This window comes from Melitaea cinxia, chromosome 1, assembly GCF_905220565.1.
Source record: "Melitaea cinxia chromosome 1, ilMelCinx1.1, whole genome shotgun sequence".
NCBI classification, from domain to species: Eukaryota; Metazoa; Arthropoda; class Insecta; order Lepidoptera; family Nymphalidae; genus Melitaea; species Melitaea cinxia.
The window spans coordinates 16,305,758-16,322,402 of NC_059394.1; the positions used below are offsets into that span (position 1 = coordinate 16,305,758).

Consider the following 16,645-nt stretch of genomic DNA (forward strand, 5'->3'; position numbering starts at 1 on the left):
GGAGGCGAGGAAGAAGCGCGGCTCGCAGCTTGCTTGGCATAGGCATGGGAAAGAGCAGTCCTAATTTTTTAAACTTTCTTATTGTATTTTTTATTAGTATTACGGTAATAATAATTATAATATACTTTTTGAAATCCTTGTATTGAGCCCTTTTGATACCAAAAACAAACAACACAGTTATTTACCATAATTATCATTGTTATTTGTTAGCGAAACCCTTCGTTAGCCCAGGTTTGCACAGTGTTACAATAAAAACCGCATATACAAATACGGTTTTATTGTAGTTATGAAAAGAGAAATTATTTAATTTTGTTAATACGAATTTTAGAAAATATCGACTAAAAATAACATCACTAGTGTATCGATATAATTGTCGACTATGAGGCATCACTTTGCTGGCGTATATACGTATTGCTTTGACCCTTCCCTCCCCCAGACCTATCCCCCAAAAAGCAAGAAAGGGACAACTGCAGCTCAGACCGTTTTAGGTATATAATTTTTGACCAAAACAGTGTTTCGTAGTCGACTGTTTTCTCCTCAGAACATGGCAATTTTTTAAAAATTATTTTTTTTGAAAATAAAAGAAGACTTCGGCTATGCCCCTATGTTTTCATTTTTTTGAAAATATGCATATATTTTTTTTAATGAGTGTCTGAAAATGTACAAAAAATTATGCAATATTTCGAGTTTTTGAAGTCTCCTAATTCCTATGATAATAAGAATATGAAAAAAATCAAAACATAGGGGCATGGTCATGGCAGCAAAGAGTTCTATGTCACAAAAATATTTGATCTAGTGTCATTATCCAGGGAGAAAACAGTCGACTACGTTTGTATGGAGAAAGACCCGGTACCCTTTCCTCTTAACTAAGAAGCAAAGGACAAGGCACTTCTACGGAACCGACCAATGAGCGCGTAAGGACGACTATAATTTACAATAAATAACACTACGAGGAAAATAAATTCTTTCCAATACGCAGTTCTTTGTTGTTTTCGTCGGTTAGTAATAATTTTCCTTTTAAAGGCGTGTTTACGTGCTCACAAAAGGTATCAATCACGCTGTACGAACCTATCAAAGTAACTCGTTTGTTTAGACAAAGTCAAAATTAAAATGGGCTAGGAATTTTGTGCCACGCAGAGAACGTGACCTATTACACCTACACCCCCCCCCCCCATTTGAAGGAACATAGTTATATTAGTATTTGGGTTGAGTAGCTTTTTAGTTCTAAGAAATAGGTTTATCATTTTCAAAGTTTAGCATTAAATCATTGTTCGACTTTTTTGTCGGCTATAAATAAAACTATTTTCAATATTGCGATACTTGAGATATTGAGTTCAATATTGTAATGACGACGTTCTATAAAGTCTTATCGAAAACAAAATCGGTACATAACGACTAACGATAAAACAGTGAAAAATAGAAAGTGCAAACGGTCAGAAATTAAATTTTTAAACGCACCTTAGACAAAACGCAGAATAAAAGCAACGTGCGATGACACACATTAGCGCATTTAGAGCGACAAAATGTCAACGCGGTGTAATTGACTCAAATACGTCGACTTCAAAAATTGCATGACTAATCTGTATATAATAGAATAGTACAAAAAAACAAACATTCAGCGGCAGAATACATCGTTTGAATCGTAAACGTTATCATAAACTTGCCAACCAATTAATGTTTAAAGACTCATTAAAAAATTCCAGTAAAATCTTTAATTACCTCAGTAACTATTTACCCAACGGCACACATACTTGTTGTGTTTTCAGATTAAACATAATCATTTATTACGTTGTTTACGTAACATTTGTTGTAACTTGTGATTGCAAGCTTAGTTTGTTTGTTGTCTCTACTTAAAGTTAATTGATAGATATTGCTTTCTTAGCAATAAATTGCCTCTTGTACATATTTCTTGTAAACAATTTTACTCTGTATTGGTAAGTTTTAATGGTGTGTCAACTGTTTTATTGCACATTAAAAAAAGTACCTGGTTGACCGAGCTTAGCTCGGTATTTTTGGTTTTAGTAAATCGTTTTTGTTGGGTAGTGTGTATTTTAGAAATCATATTTAAATGCGAATTACATATTGATAAAATATGAATAATATTTTCCGATTTTACCGACAATAATAAAAAATATGAACTCGTATTTAATAAAAAATCATGAGTGCAATTAGAAAAAAAAAAGAAAAAAAAATCGATCTCGAGACATGGGCATTTCAACCGTGGTCTTCTCGGTCGATTTCGACCGGTCGATTTTCCACCTGGACCAGTAGAAAAGTGGCGTAAGCGCTAAACAAATAGAATAGAATTCTCAATGTATGGGAATGACACTAGCGCGATCGAAAGCTAGTGTCATTCCCATACATTGAGAATTCTACTCTATTCTAATTTGCTTAGCGTTTATGCCACTTGCCTAAGCAGGCTGAACTATTACAACTGTATTGACAATTGCGAAATTTACCTTCGATATTTAACGATATTGTAGCCATTTTTTCACTGCCTAAAAAGAGGGATAAAACGAGATTTTATAAAAATGTATATATAGCTAATATCGATTTATCACCCCCGAAATCCCCTGCATACTAAATTTTATGAAAATCGTTGGAGCCGTTTCCGAAATTCAGATTATATATATATACATATATATATCAAGGAATTGCTCGTTTAATAGTATTAGATCTGCAGTTTACCGGCGTACTAAATATGTCTACCCACGTAACCTCTCATTGTTTTCCTTTCGCGTACTAGCTTACAGTTCGTCGATTGATGGGTCAACACATATTTAAGTACAGTCTGCTGACGTCGAGTAACTTTTTAAATTGATTGATAGTCCGCCATCATACAAAAAAACTCGGCTTTATATAGATTACTTAAAAAAACGTGCCTCGTGGTATATCTGCAAAAAAATCGTACGATAACCTTTACTGCTCCATTTTTATGAATCATACCAGTGTTTATTCGTAGCTTTAGTCAACACATGAGTTACGCAGCGGAAATATTGTTTTATAAATGGGATTAATTTAGAAGTTTCGAGAACTGAGTGTTTTATAATATTAGCGCCTAAGTAGGTAGAATAATAAATACTTTAAAAAAAATAAAGGACTCAATTATTATTATTTTTCTAGTACTAGTTGACCTGGCAAACGTCAAAAAACCTCAGAAAAACAAGACAGCCATCTAACGAATTGTCAAACGCGAGAAATTTCTTATAAATAAAATTGAAGTGTCTGTCTGTGATTTCAAAATAATTGTTTTCAAGTTCAATACAGTACGATTTTAAAATTTTTGTCTGTCTGTCTTTCTGTTTTAATCGATTTTTATGGGGCTTTCACTCGAAGATAAATTTATCTTAGGACGTTGTAGAGCAACACAGGCTATTTTTTATCCCAGAGTTCCAGCGAAATCGGGATTTACGCGAGAAAACCGCGTTTACCGCGCCCGAGTGCCTACCGCTCAGATAGATAACGAAACGTTTTCTATTAAATACTAGCTGTGCCCGCGACTTCGTCCGCGTGGAATTTAAAAAAGTAGTTATTGTTCAGTTCGCAGAGTTATACAATAAAAGAAAATTATAAAATAAAAGTAGCCTAAGTTACTCCTTATTACATCAGCTATGTGCCAGTGAAAGTTCCGTCAAAATCAACTGTTTCAGAGATTGGCGGAACAAACAGAGACAGACAGACAGACAAAAATGATAAAAAATGTTATTTTGGTATATGTACCGTATATACATACATATGCATTTAGTTGTAAGCGGTTATTTTAAATTTACAAACGGACACTCCAATTTTACTTATTTGTATAGATGACAATTTTTGTGAGAAATTCTATACATCTAATATTATAAAGCTGAAAAGTTTCTCTTGTTTAAACGTGGTAATCTCAGGCACTATGATTCGAATTTAAAAAAATATTTTTGTGTTGGATAGCTCATTTACCGAGGAAGGCTATAGGCTATTTTTTTCTCAAATTAACACGAGTGAAACCGCGTGGCACAACAAGTGATAAAAATCATTTCGTTGTCTGCCATATACAATTTATAGTCTTAATTTGTCATACCATAAGAATCTTGCACAGTTTTAGAAAATTAAAAAAAAGGAGCTCAAAGCATTCGGTCTCAAGTTTTGGACTTAGCAACACATTATTCGCTTTTATTTGTATAGATAAGTCAGTAACTTGTACATTCTTATAGCTGCGGTTTTTGCCCAGCTACTTATAATAGAAAAAACCCGCGATATATAATGGCAAAGTTGTAGGGTTCTTAGGGAACCCTCAAGTAGATCTCATATTATCGTGTTTATCCATCAGCCACCCCCACACACAACGTCAATGGTGTCGCGCGGTTCTAAGAATCAATTAAATACACAATAATAATATTAATTCACTAACTTTGCTCGACGTAAAAGTTACAATGAAATTTATAAAATTATATATTGACACGCGAATACTGAACTTGAGTCATTTACGAAATTAAAAACAGTGTTACAGAGGTCATCAAACTCGAGTTAGTTCTTTCATTATAATGGACATTAAATTATCATTAAATTTATTTCGAAATTAGCGCTACAATAAAAATATTTATTTGATTTTCATTAATTTATATACATGACGTTAAATATGACCGTAGGTAGTTTTAGTATTCCCTAAAGAATTAACCAATTCGGGCATTAATTTACAGCTTGTGTGAAATTCGACGAAGAATGAAACAAATTAATAAATCGATTTTATTTTATTTGAGTGTAATATTAATGACTTAATGATAAGTTAATTAAGTCATTACTATCACTTCACTTCATCATCACTACACTCAAATAAAATTTCCATTTTCCTCCTTTTGACACTCTTTACATTTTGGTAATCACCCGAAAGAAATATTGTAAAATTGATTTATATAATGTAATTTAATTTAATAAACTCGAATATTAAAATTCTAGAGCGGCGAATAAGCCCGAGGCGGCCGTAGCGGTTCACTGCGTGGCCGGTCTGGGCCGCGCCCCCGTCATGGTGGCCATCGCGCTTATCGAACTCGGGATGAAGTACGAGGAGGCCGTCGAGACCATCCGGGAGTGAGTACAAACTTGTTATTAACCTTTGCCTTTAAAGAAAAGAAGTAGCCACGAAATTGCCATGTATTAAGATACATGTCTATTTCTGCATTCCAAATGTCTTCGATCGATTTTTTTTTTCGAGCAGTGATGAGTTGAAAAATGTCTAGTAAAATTTTATAACTAAACTCCTTGTTAGCTGCAACAAAGTTTTAAATAATAATTCCATATATAATCTTGATGTATTTGATCGACAGTAGCGTTACAGATGTCTGAAGACTGTGTGATGTGTGATGGACTGATATTTTGACGGATAGATCTGAGAATCGGCCAACATCTATTTTTCATACCCCTAAGGTATAAGAGACGGGGATTAAGGGGGTTAATAACATATATGGCAAAATAACGTTTTCGGGTTAGCTAGTATTTTATAAATTCTCAGAAAGTAGCAGTGTCATGTCGTGTGTGTACTAAGTAATGACTGGTGCGGCAAGTTATAAACTGCATAATTACTTATTGATCATTATATTCCCAAAATACACATGCACAAGCAAGCTAGGGTACAACTCACGAGTATACAAGAGACACATTTAAGAAACAGTTGATGTCACAATTCTACTGTCTGTTGTTGTTATTAATTCTCTATTTGAACTAAGAGAAAGTATATTTTCAAGTATGTCACTAATTATTCAAATTTGAATTACTTTTTTTTAAAATTTGTATTTATCTATCTATATATATGATGAAATGACATTTCATTAAATTGAAATTCGCTTCACGCGTGTATTAGGTTGTCCGTGGAAGTGAGTAGAGGCCGCATTGGAGTGACACGCATTTCAATGGCGGATGATGTGCAGATTATTTTGTGATTTTATTGATAAAATAAACTTGTAGAAAGATAAATGAAAGAATATAATTGAGGAGGCGATATGTGAATATGTTGTTTAGAATTTTCGCTCTTGGATGGAATGATTGATCTGATGATTGGATTGGATATATAAGATATGTGACTGATCACGATATCTTTGGAACCATAAGGCGTAGATACTTGAAATTGTGTAGGAATATTCTAGTCTAGAACTAAGATTTATAATTTAATGTATTGATATAAATATGTACCTACTAAAACAGCAAAAATCTCACAATAATACGATGCTTTGAAACAAATTCAAGAAAAATTGGTGCAAATTTAAATTGAATACACTGCCTATCTTTCTTCTTATATATAAAAATGAATCGCAAAATGTGTTGCTAAGCGCAAAACTCGAGAACGGTTGGACCGATTTCGCTAATTCTTTTTTTAAAATGTTCCTTGAAGTACGAGGATGGTTCTTACGGAGAGAAAAATTCGAAAAAAAAAAAATTTAAATTTCCTGAAAAAGTCTAAAAACAACACTTTTCCATACTCCCATACAAAAGATTTGTGATAATACTTAAAAGTCACTGTTAGGCGATACGAAGTTCGCCGGGTCAGCTAGTAGCTATATATTTATACATTTGCCACATGTGTGACATAAGTCGTGGTGTAGCCTTTGTTGATTGGTAATCTCAGTTTATATATACTCTTTTGATGTCAACTCTGATCTGTTTGGTTTTAAATGTAATAAATTTGATTTACTTTAAAGTTTTGGTTTGAAAGTGATCCCATTTGCCACATTACCATTCAAGAGCCTTTAAAATCAATACAATAAATTGTTTTAGAGAGCAACGTAACCTGATTAATAATCGCTTTCTATTCTTGTTGTACAAAAAGAAGTGTGAATATTATAATACACTAAGGGGTTAGTAAAACAATAAAATTGTTCACCTGGCCCTTATGTGTTGTTTTACTTCCATTCATTACGTTCAATTTTATTAATTGAACAACTAAAATTCTCGTTAATATCGATAACAGCATCGCTAGGATTTTCTTTGAAATTAATTTTTAATGAAACGCAAGATGCAGGGCCAGATTTCGCAAATGCAATAGTGCCGTGCTTAGGTAAAAGACAGTATTAGTTTTTTTTTTACGGTTATTGTAAAATTTTGATGCAATTACATTTCTTTTATGATTACAATTATTGTAGAATAATTAGCCTTGTGGCGTTTATTAATTTTATAATGCAATTTATTATTTCAAAACAAATTTTGTGCTCTTAAATAAATGTATATTAGACAAAATAATGACATATCGAATGATCGCCTTTTCGTGCTATTTTCTAGTCCTTAACAAACAATTTAGATGACGTTACCATAGGTATCCACTATACTATATTTTGTTGGGTGACTGATATAACGTTTTTAATTTTAATTACTCCTATTTACAGCCAGCGACGTGGTGCAATCAACGCAAAGCAGCTCTCGTACTTGGAGAAGTACCGGCCAAAGTCGCGCCTCAAGAAGAACGGGCACAAGAACTCGTGTTGCGTGCAGTAGCGCGCGGCGAATGTAGCTCTGCTTTCACACACACACTGACACACGGAAAACTAGACAACTAGGTGTAACTTTAATCCCCTATCCGTCGCCTCTTTTGACCCTTTTTTAATTTTCCCAGAAGTTGCGACTCAATTCTCAGACACCTGAGCTTGATCTTAATACCTAAATATATTGAGCCAGAATTGGGTCTCAACCTCGCATATTTAACTCGGCATAGTTTTTGAAGTAATTTTACTTAAATTGATTTGTGATCGTATGCTGGTGTTCGTATGTTCAAAGTAAAGGTGTATATCCCACGTGCTGTGCCCGTCATAGCAAAACGTTAATAGACCCGAGCCACGACTTGTGTTCATAATTGAAACAGTTACTTGGGTATTTACATACTTGATCATAATAAAATTCAATGTCCATAATAACTACAGAGTCGCAGTCGTGCTTACTCTTTGGCTATTTACGTTTCATTTTATTACTTTGTGTGTTGAAATCATGATGTTTTCCTAAATATTATTTTCTTTTAGACTTATTATTGTCGATGAGAAAACTTGAGACATAATAGGAAAGAAAAATCTTGGTTTTTGTGTTTCTAAGATAATAATTGTTCTTATTTTATTTTAATACGCGAACATAACTTATATAAAGACACAGTTTTTATGAATTTCACAAATATTTTACAACCTTGACTTAAGTAAATAAAATTTTGTTATAAATGGTAATCTGACAGAAAAGATTAATACTTGACTCACTGAATGTTCCAATGAAAAAAATAGCTCTTTGATATTATTTTTCTATTTCTAATTTTATGAAAATACTAATCAAAATATATGATTGTGTAACCACGAAACAGTCACACTCATAAATAAAAATATTTATAAGCAAATAAATTGATGTTTAATTGTACAACCTCCCTAACAAAAAAAAAAAATCATATTTATTTAATAAAGAATATCTAAATATATACATATATATTTTGTTTGAGGAATATTTCGCAAGAATCATTATGCTAAAGTTTACACAAAGAAAAATTATAGGTGTTAAGTGATTTAACTGTTCAAGTATCACATCACATAATTTAAGCATTTAATAATTGTGAAAAATGATAAAACTTAAGTTTTTTTTTTTTGTAAACTACCTTTAAAATTAAATGTTTACCAAAGAAACTGAAATGTATATTGAAAAATAATGTTTTACTATACAAAAGAAGATACTCCAATCGACCCTAGGGCATACCTATTTCACAAACAAGAATTTTTAGAAACCTTGTTTTTGCTCTGCTGTAAAATGATGATTTTCGACTTGTATCACTTGTTACAGGAAGCAAGTAATTATATTTACTATACAAAATAAAAGCGAAGCTTTTTCAATTTCAGAATTAAAATTTTTTTTACGTGGACTTTTATGAGATTCTTTCCGTTTTTCGAAACTTTTTGACCCACTACCTACCTTTGACCTCTTGGTGATTGATGTTTGGTGTGTTTTTAGACTAACCCCATACCCAAAAATCACGTGAATTTTTTCTGCTAAGTAAATTGAAAAGTTACAGAATATTATCTTTAAAGACAGATAAAATATTATTAAAATTTGAAAAATTAAGCATCGTGATACAAATTTCTTGACAACGCATCCATGTTTGTTTTTTATTTTATTTTTTATTTAGAAATCGCGCGTTCGACGAGAAAATAAAGGTGATATCTTAATATAGTATCCTCTCCTTGTGATACTTCGTGATGTTTCTTCCCGCCCCTCCTTTGAGCCTCACGTGATTAATTGATTTTGAGTATATTTGAATAAAAAACATAACATTCATCAAAATAATTGTGTTTGCAGGCAAACGAAGAAAAACCGACTTTAATTATATCGACAAGTAATACAACGTAGGTAGACGAAAAAATAGTCAAGTAAATACGCATTTTCAAAGATTACTCCAAAAGTTGTAATCAGATATCGATGAAATTGAAATGTGACAACGTGATTAAATCAGCTTTCGACTAAATTAAAATAATCAAAATCGATAGGCCCAGTAAAAAGTTATGCGGATTTTCGAGTTTCCCTCGATTTCTCTGGGATCCCATCATCAGATCCTGGTTTCCTTATCATGGTACCAAACTAGGGATATCTCCTTTCCAACAAAAAAAGAATTATCAAAATCGGTTCATAAACGACGGAGTTATCCCCGAACATACATAATATACCGTATGTATGTATATATATACATATATACATACATACGGTCGAATTGAGTAACCTCCTCCTTTTTTTGAAGTCGGTTAAAAAATATTAAAATAATTTGTAAGAGTAGTAGATTTGACATTAGGGCAGAATTATAAGTGAAATACTGTACGTTGATGGTGGTTTCATTTGGAGAGTATTGTATAAAAATACTAAAAATCAATTGAGGTAATAATATATTTTGTACTCGACGTTTTGTAAAACATTATCGACTAAGTAAAATTTAAAAAAAAAAGTAAAAAATAAACAGAAGTAGGTTAACAGATCTAACAGTAGAATGCGTGGAATAACATTTAGACGTGATTGGAATTTACAAAAACTTACCATAGTAAATGTTATTTTGTATAAAAATCTTACACAAGTTATATTAACAATTTAAAATTTTAAACACTTTAAAGCTTAAAATATTCGATTTTTCACTCTTAATATTAAATTTAAAAAGAATATTTCTAAGTAAGTTGTGTTTCATCTTCACTGTGGACGGTCTGGTTGCTTACTCTTTTTCGCTCCATTGAACAAAGAATTGACCTTTCCAGCTGAAAAGTTAAATATGTTTTGTTATAACATAAATGAAAAATGACTCATTACTTCAGCCTATCGCAGTCCACTGCTGGACATTGACCTCCTCAAGTTGCGCCAAAAATAGCGTGAACTCGTGTGTTTTGGCCATAGTCACCACGGTGGGTAGGCGGGTTGGTGAACGCAGAGCTGGCTTTGTCGCACCGAAGACGTTGCTGCCCGTCTTCAGTCTGTTTATTTCAAAGCCAACAGTTGGAAGGGTATCCCGCCATCGGTCGGCTTTTTAAGTTCGTCGCCTCTTACGACAGCTGATAAATACAACATGTATTCTATAAATAAAATGTTGTCTGTGGCATTTATTACGGTATGCTAACTCACATTGATAATACAGTCATCATACTGATACAGAAAATTATAATAAATTCTTAAGTTCGTTATAACCTTCCAGTATCCACATATAAATATCCATAATATTATAGCGCAAATTGCTGCGTTTTTACTTTGTTCGTTTTCACAACAAAATGTAGTTTAATAACTCTACGCCAATGTAAAAACTAAGGATTAATTGACATTAATACTACATATTACAAATAAGATTTATGGTTATTTACAAGGCACAAGTGAATACGTTTTGTTTTATATTATTTACCTCAATAAACAGCTATATGCGGAAACAATTTTCAAACAAGCTTAGTACTTCCTACATATAATTATGAGTAGCGCGATTTATTTTTAAAGGCGATTCATCCGCCTCCAAATTCGAAAATCCGAAATAAAACTTACAAAAAGAATGACGTAACAAAACAACCGCTGACTGTTAAACCCTAAGAAAAACTTTTACTTTCAAGAAGTCAAATAATTAACAAACAAAACCAATACTAAGGGAAATTATAAATACACAATTCTACCTTCATACCCGCTCGACGTACTACAAAGTTGATACTCACAGCGGCCGTAGCGCGCCACGAAGGCGGGAACGTCGAACTTGCGCTTGCAGCCGTCATAGTTCATATAGCGCACCTTGCCGAAGACGGCTCGCTCCGCCCAGCCCTGGTCGTGGATACCGCATATCGACCACATACAACCTGATAATACAAAGGATTTAAGATTTATTTAAGCTCACATGGGTAGGGGACGATGTGTAATGGTGCGTGGCCCGTGTCGACGGCGCCTAAACACCGACGATCACAGTTTCGATTCCCGCTCGGGATGGATATTTTTATTTGTACAAATATTTCTTTCCGGTTTGGATATCTGTCCTTGTTGGTCTCCCCACCGTGCCTCAGAGAGTACGCTAAGCTCGGTCGGTCCCGGTTGCTATCATGTACACCTGATAGCGATTGTTACTCATAGTAGGGGAATTTATCCATCAACCCGCATTGAAGCAACGTGGTGGATTAAGCTCTGATCCTTCTCTTACATGAGGAAACAGGTCTATGGCCAGCACTGGGATATTACAGACTGAAGCAGGTAGGGCTTGGCCAATTTAGAAAGCCAGATCAAAACTTTTCAAATTTCAAACATAGTAGTAAAATATTATAGTTATATTTCTGCAAGAACATAGAAAAAAAAAATGTTTTACAGCATGAAAATCATAAATAAATTATATATTTAACATTTTAACTAAACCAATTTTGTCCACATTTTGCTTGCCAGTTAGAAACAGCAATGTAGCAGCTCGACTGGGGAAGTACCTCGACCTTGCAGAATATCAAAGCTAAATAATACTGTTTTCAAGCAGTATTGTTTTCCTGGTAGTTAGTAAGGTAGTAAATAACCAGAGCTCCTGGTACCCCCCTATACAAGGAGATCTGGTTATTTATGTGATTGGGGAGGTAGGATTGGGGCTAGGGTCGGCATTACGTTTGCTATGCTTCTGGTGTTGCATGTGTCTAAGGGCTATGGTAATCGCTTACCATAAGGTGTGCCATACGCTTGTTTACCAACCTAGTTGTATAAAAAAATTGAAAATTTAGAAACAAAACAGCTTAAATATTTGTTTCCAATGTTTGAAGATTTTCTAATGTTACATATAAATACTATCTAAATGACAATGTTTACTACTTTACACACTAATTGATTACAGTAAAATTAAATACACACCAACATAGCCATTAGGGTCTCTTCCATCGACACTATAATGATCATTTAAGTATATAGCATATTTTAGTGCATCTTCAGGGGACGGTGTCCATTCAAGAATTTTCTTACACCAGTACATCCGCAAGAATCCATGCATTTTCCCTTCCTGTACCAATTGTAATTGAGCTGCATTCCATAAGTCGTCATGGGTCTTGGCGTTTGAGAGTTGTTCTAAACTGTATATATATGTCCTTTTGTCCTTTCTATGAAAAAAAAAAATAATGTAATTTTATATACTTTTAATTAAATATTATTTTGCTGTCTATTTTGAATAGTCCGTTGGTGCAGTTGGGAGGGACCCTGCTTCCTGTTCCGAGGGGTTGTGGGTTTGATTCTCACCTCGAGTCTAGGTGATAGGTGGTAGGATATATATATATAATTGAAATAAGTCATATTATGATTTACTAAAAAAAATTAAAAAGTAAACTATAGTATTACTAGCTGACCCCACAAACGTTGTTTTTCCATATATGTTATTAACCCCCTTAATCCTCACCCCCTCTTATAGAGCTTAGGGGTATGAAAAATAGATGTTGGTCGATTCTCAGACATACCCGATAAGCTCACAAAATTTCATAAAAATCGGTCCAACCGTTTCGGAGGAGTATATTAACAAGCATTGTGACACGAGAATTTTATATAAAATTACCTTAAATGTTTTATGACTATATGATCAACTAAATTCAAGCCTTGTGTGCAATAAGGAATAATAATTCTTCCTTACAAAAATTGTGTTACAAGATTGATTTCATCACTAAAATGAAAATATAACAAAAAAGCAAAAACTTTTAGAAACTGGCTCTTAGGTAATGTCTTTTTTGCTTTAATTAAACTTGGTGAGTAAGGTTGCCAGAGCTCCTGGGGGATAGGGCATAGGGTCGGCAACGCGCTTGCGATGCTTCTGGTGTTGCAGGCGTCTATAAGCTACGGCAATTACTTACCATCAGGTGAGCCGTATGCTTGTTTATCGACTTCATTGTATTAAAAAAAAAAATAGGATTTTAATGCCACATACAGAAGACATTTATGGAAGATAAATAGTAACCTGTGGTCGTCTAGTGTTTTCTGTGCCCATGCACTAGCTCCCTTGATACTGTCGTAGTGTTCACAGTAGAAACAATAGTTATCAGCCAGTTCACGACGTACAATTGCCTCTTCTAAAAACGAATTCACACTTTCGGTGTATTTTGACTTGTATGGCTGTATGCAGAGTGCCACTCGCTGTACTGATATTTGACCTGAAGTTAAGTGAACAAATTATATAAAAACAAATAGATTTTGAATACTAAAATAATATTTAGCTAAATATATATTAGTAGTGATTTTACATAGTATTAATAAAAACTTTTCTGTTAGGAAACTATTGTCGAATTACATACATTATCATCATTATCATTACAGCCTATACAGTCCACTGCTGGACATAGGCCTCCACAAGTTTACGCCAAAAATAACGTGAACTCATGTGTTTTGCCCATAGTCACCACGCTGGGCAGGCGGGTTGGTGACCGCAGTACTGGCTTTGTCGCACCGAAGACGCTGCTGCCCGTCTTCGGCCTGTGTATTTCAAAGCCAGCAGTTGGATGGTTATCCCGCCATCGGTCGGCTTCTTAAGTTCCAAGATGGTTGTGGAACCTTGTTATCCCTTAGTCGCCTCTTACGACACCCACGAGAAGAGAGGGGGTGGCTAAATTCTTTAGTGCCGTAGCCACACAGCACATACATTATACTCACTTATTATTTGAAACCAAAAATGGTACTTAAATTAATACCTACCAAAATGAAACCACGGCGATAGATTACTGAGTGCATCAACTGTTGGATCATTCCTTTTTGTAGCAAAGATTTTGAGACGTTTATCAATGAAACTTTTTAGAATCTCTAGTGCACTGTCATAGCCAGGCGAGGCCCATTCTATAGGCTTCACCGATTCATCTGCCTCCCTAGTTGTTATAGCTTCATCCCAATCTATTGGCTAAAAAAAAAAATTACCTATGTTTTGTATAAACAGAAAGAATATATTTATTTAAAAAAAATTAAATTATTTCTAACTTAATATCTCTGAAAAATGTTACACTATTACTAACAATGTGTTAAGTTCTATAAGAATTAACTACCATACAAAAAACTCTGTTAACAAACATTTGAGATAATAACAAATATCACATGATACCTCTGGTTCAAATTTGCTTGTATAAGGATGTTTGATAACTGGTGGGAATTCAGTCAGGTATTCATCCAGCTTAGAATTAATTTTGTTCCTTATAGTCCTTGCAGAATACTCCTGTTTATCTGATGCCACCCAGCATGGAACTATATTGTGTGCATCCACCTTAAAAATAATTTATACAATTTTTATTGCCTTAAATTACCTGCAATTGTTAAATAATAGGTTATAATAACTAATTATTTTAATAGAAATACTCTTAATAATTGAGTTTAAGACTATTTATGTATATATACGTATGTGTATGTGTGGTAATCATTATAAACTATTTTTCAAACCAAAATTCAAATAACAATTACACATTATTTTCTGTAAATGTGTAATTTCAACCTTATTTACGTAAAAAAAAACATCAAGTATTTGTGTACACAAAAAGGAATATAAGCATGAAAATATTATTTTACTAAAAAAACGTGAAAAGTCAATAAATTACAAGCAAACTTTTGCAGCTATCTTATCTTTATTTGAAGAAGTTCATTGCATCTTTATACATTGAATAGTTGTTATTGCATAAATAATAATATTTATTTTAGGAGGATAAAATATTTCTATTTAATATATATTTTCTTATACCTGTATTAATGGTACATCTTTTTTCAGTTTCTTTTTGGCCACTTCGAGCCAGCCCAAAGGCACCCTGAGTGGGTTGAAATCACATACAACAGCTCCTATTTTATGATCTATCACCCACTGAGGTAACACATCACCACCATGGCCTTCTAGCAAGTGGAATGATATGTTTAGTTTCTTGCACTCTTCTGCCACTTTTTCAAGTCCTAAAATTTTTAAAGATATTAATCAAAACTTAAGAAACTGAAGAGGAAGATTTGAATTAGTTTTGAAATGTTTTTGAGACAAATTTCTCTTTAATGTAAAAAACATTTTTTGACGATAATATTCTGTTTTACCTTTTATTAAAAAATGAAACTGCCTCACTGATGCATCTAAGTATTTGGCTATCAAACAAAAGCAAACATGAAGGGGAACTTCATTTTTGAGGGCTAAATATTGTGCGTACAAAAAGGCCCAATTGTCCTGTACTCTGCTGTCACGCGACATCCAATACACAATACCTTCGCAATCTTCTGGTACCATCTGCTCTTGTGAAATTATTCTCAATCTCTTTTTATTAAACTTATAATCTAAAATAGAATCGGCGGTATCTTCCCTCTTCTTTTGTATTTCTTTAGCAAAATCATTTGTCAAGGTACTTGCATCAAAATTTTTTGATTTTTTCGCCGGCGTTGATAATTTTGTAGCACTACTCGCTGTTCTTTTGCTACCCGAAAGCATGTTTCTCTTATTAACACAAAGACAATCAATTGGGGATTTACCTAATTGTGCACAATTTAATGTTTTAAAGTTGAATACGCGTTGAAACATACAAAAGTTTTATTTTTAAATCATAGGTCCATAAAATAGTCACGCTACACTGCGCTCTATCTACTTGACCAAAGAGTATAGAAAGGTATACTTGACAACAAAGAGTTTGACAAAAAATGTTAACTAGACGAATAGATAAAAGATTCATGCTAGGATCAAGTAGGATTCATGATACCCGTCATTTCTATAGATTAATAAATTATAGTTTAAAAAAAAACTAAAAAAAAGACGCTTTTATAGCTATTCGAACTAAAAAGTAGAAAATAATTTTTAATTACAAAGAGTTTATATTACAGTAGTACAAGATCGAACAATCAATCATAATTAATTACTTCAAAATAAAATTTAAGTCATTATGAAAATAATTCAATTCAGAGTAAAAGCGTGGGGTGCATTTTACTATATTTTCATTACTTTTTACTGTTTTTATAACTCTTCGCACATAGATAGTTGCAAGTAGAATAATTGTTACATTTAATATACCAGCTTTTTACTCTGAATTGAATTATTCTCTTTATTATGACTTAAATTTTATTATAATTTTATTTTGAAGTAATAATTTATGATCGGTCGTTCGATATTCTACTACTGTAGTATAAACTCTTTGTAATTTAAAATTATTTGCTACCTTTTAGTTCGATTAAATATAAAAGCGTGTTTTTTTGTTTTTTTTAAACTATAATTTATTTT

General features: G+C 33.0%; 2 protein-coding genes across 4 annotated transcripts in view; one reads left to right on the forward strand and one right to left on the reverse strand.

Moving 5' to 3' along the window:
• The window catches only part of LOC123657784 (protein tyrosine phosphatase type IVA 3), a 38,572-nt gene extending 30,233 nt beyond the window's left edge, over nucleotides 1–8,339 (forward strand). For all 3 annotated transcript variants that reach the window (XM_045593299.1, XM_045593303.1, XM_045593308.1), the window contains exons 5-6: nucleotides 4,933–5,064; nucleotides 7,350–8,339. In XM_045593299.1, the coding sequence (XP_045449255.1) occupies nucleotides 4,933–5,064; nucleotides 7,350–7,458 (241 nt within the window). In that variant the 3' untranslated portion in view covers nucleotides 7,459–8,339. The remainder of the gene's footprint in view (nucleotides 1–4,932; nucleotides 5,065–7,349) is intronic.
• Nucleotides 8,340–9,845: 1,506 nt separating this feature from the next.
• LOC123657805 (deoxyribodipyrimidine photo-lyase) lies at nucleotides 9,846–16,090 on the reverse strand. The gene is made up of 8 exons (XM_045593319.1): nucleotides 15,481–16,090; nucleotides 15,146–15,348; nucleotides 14,519–14,677; nucleotides 14,122–14,320; nucleotides 13,391–13,583; nucleotides 12,307–12,548; nucleotides 11,151–11,288; nucleotides 9,846–10,220 (listed from the first exon to the last, which is right to left on the reverse strand). Exons 1-8 carry the CDS (start codon nucleotides 15,953–15,955, stop codon nucleotides 10,156–10,158), a joined length of 1,674 nt encoding a protein of 557 aa, XP_045449275.1. The 5' UTR covers nucleotides 15,956–16,090; the 3' UTR covers nucleotides 9,846–10,155.
• Nucleotides 16,091–16,645: the final 555 nt, after the last annotated feature.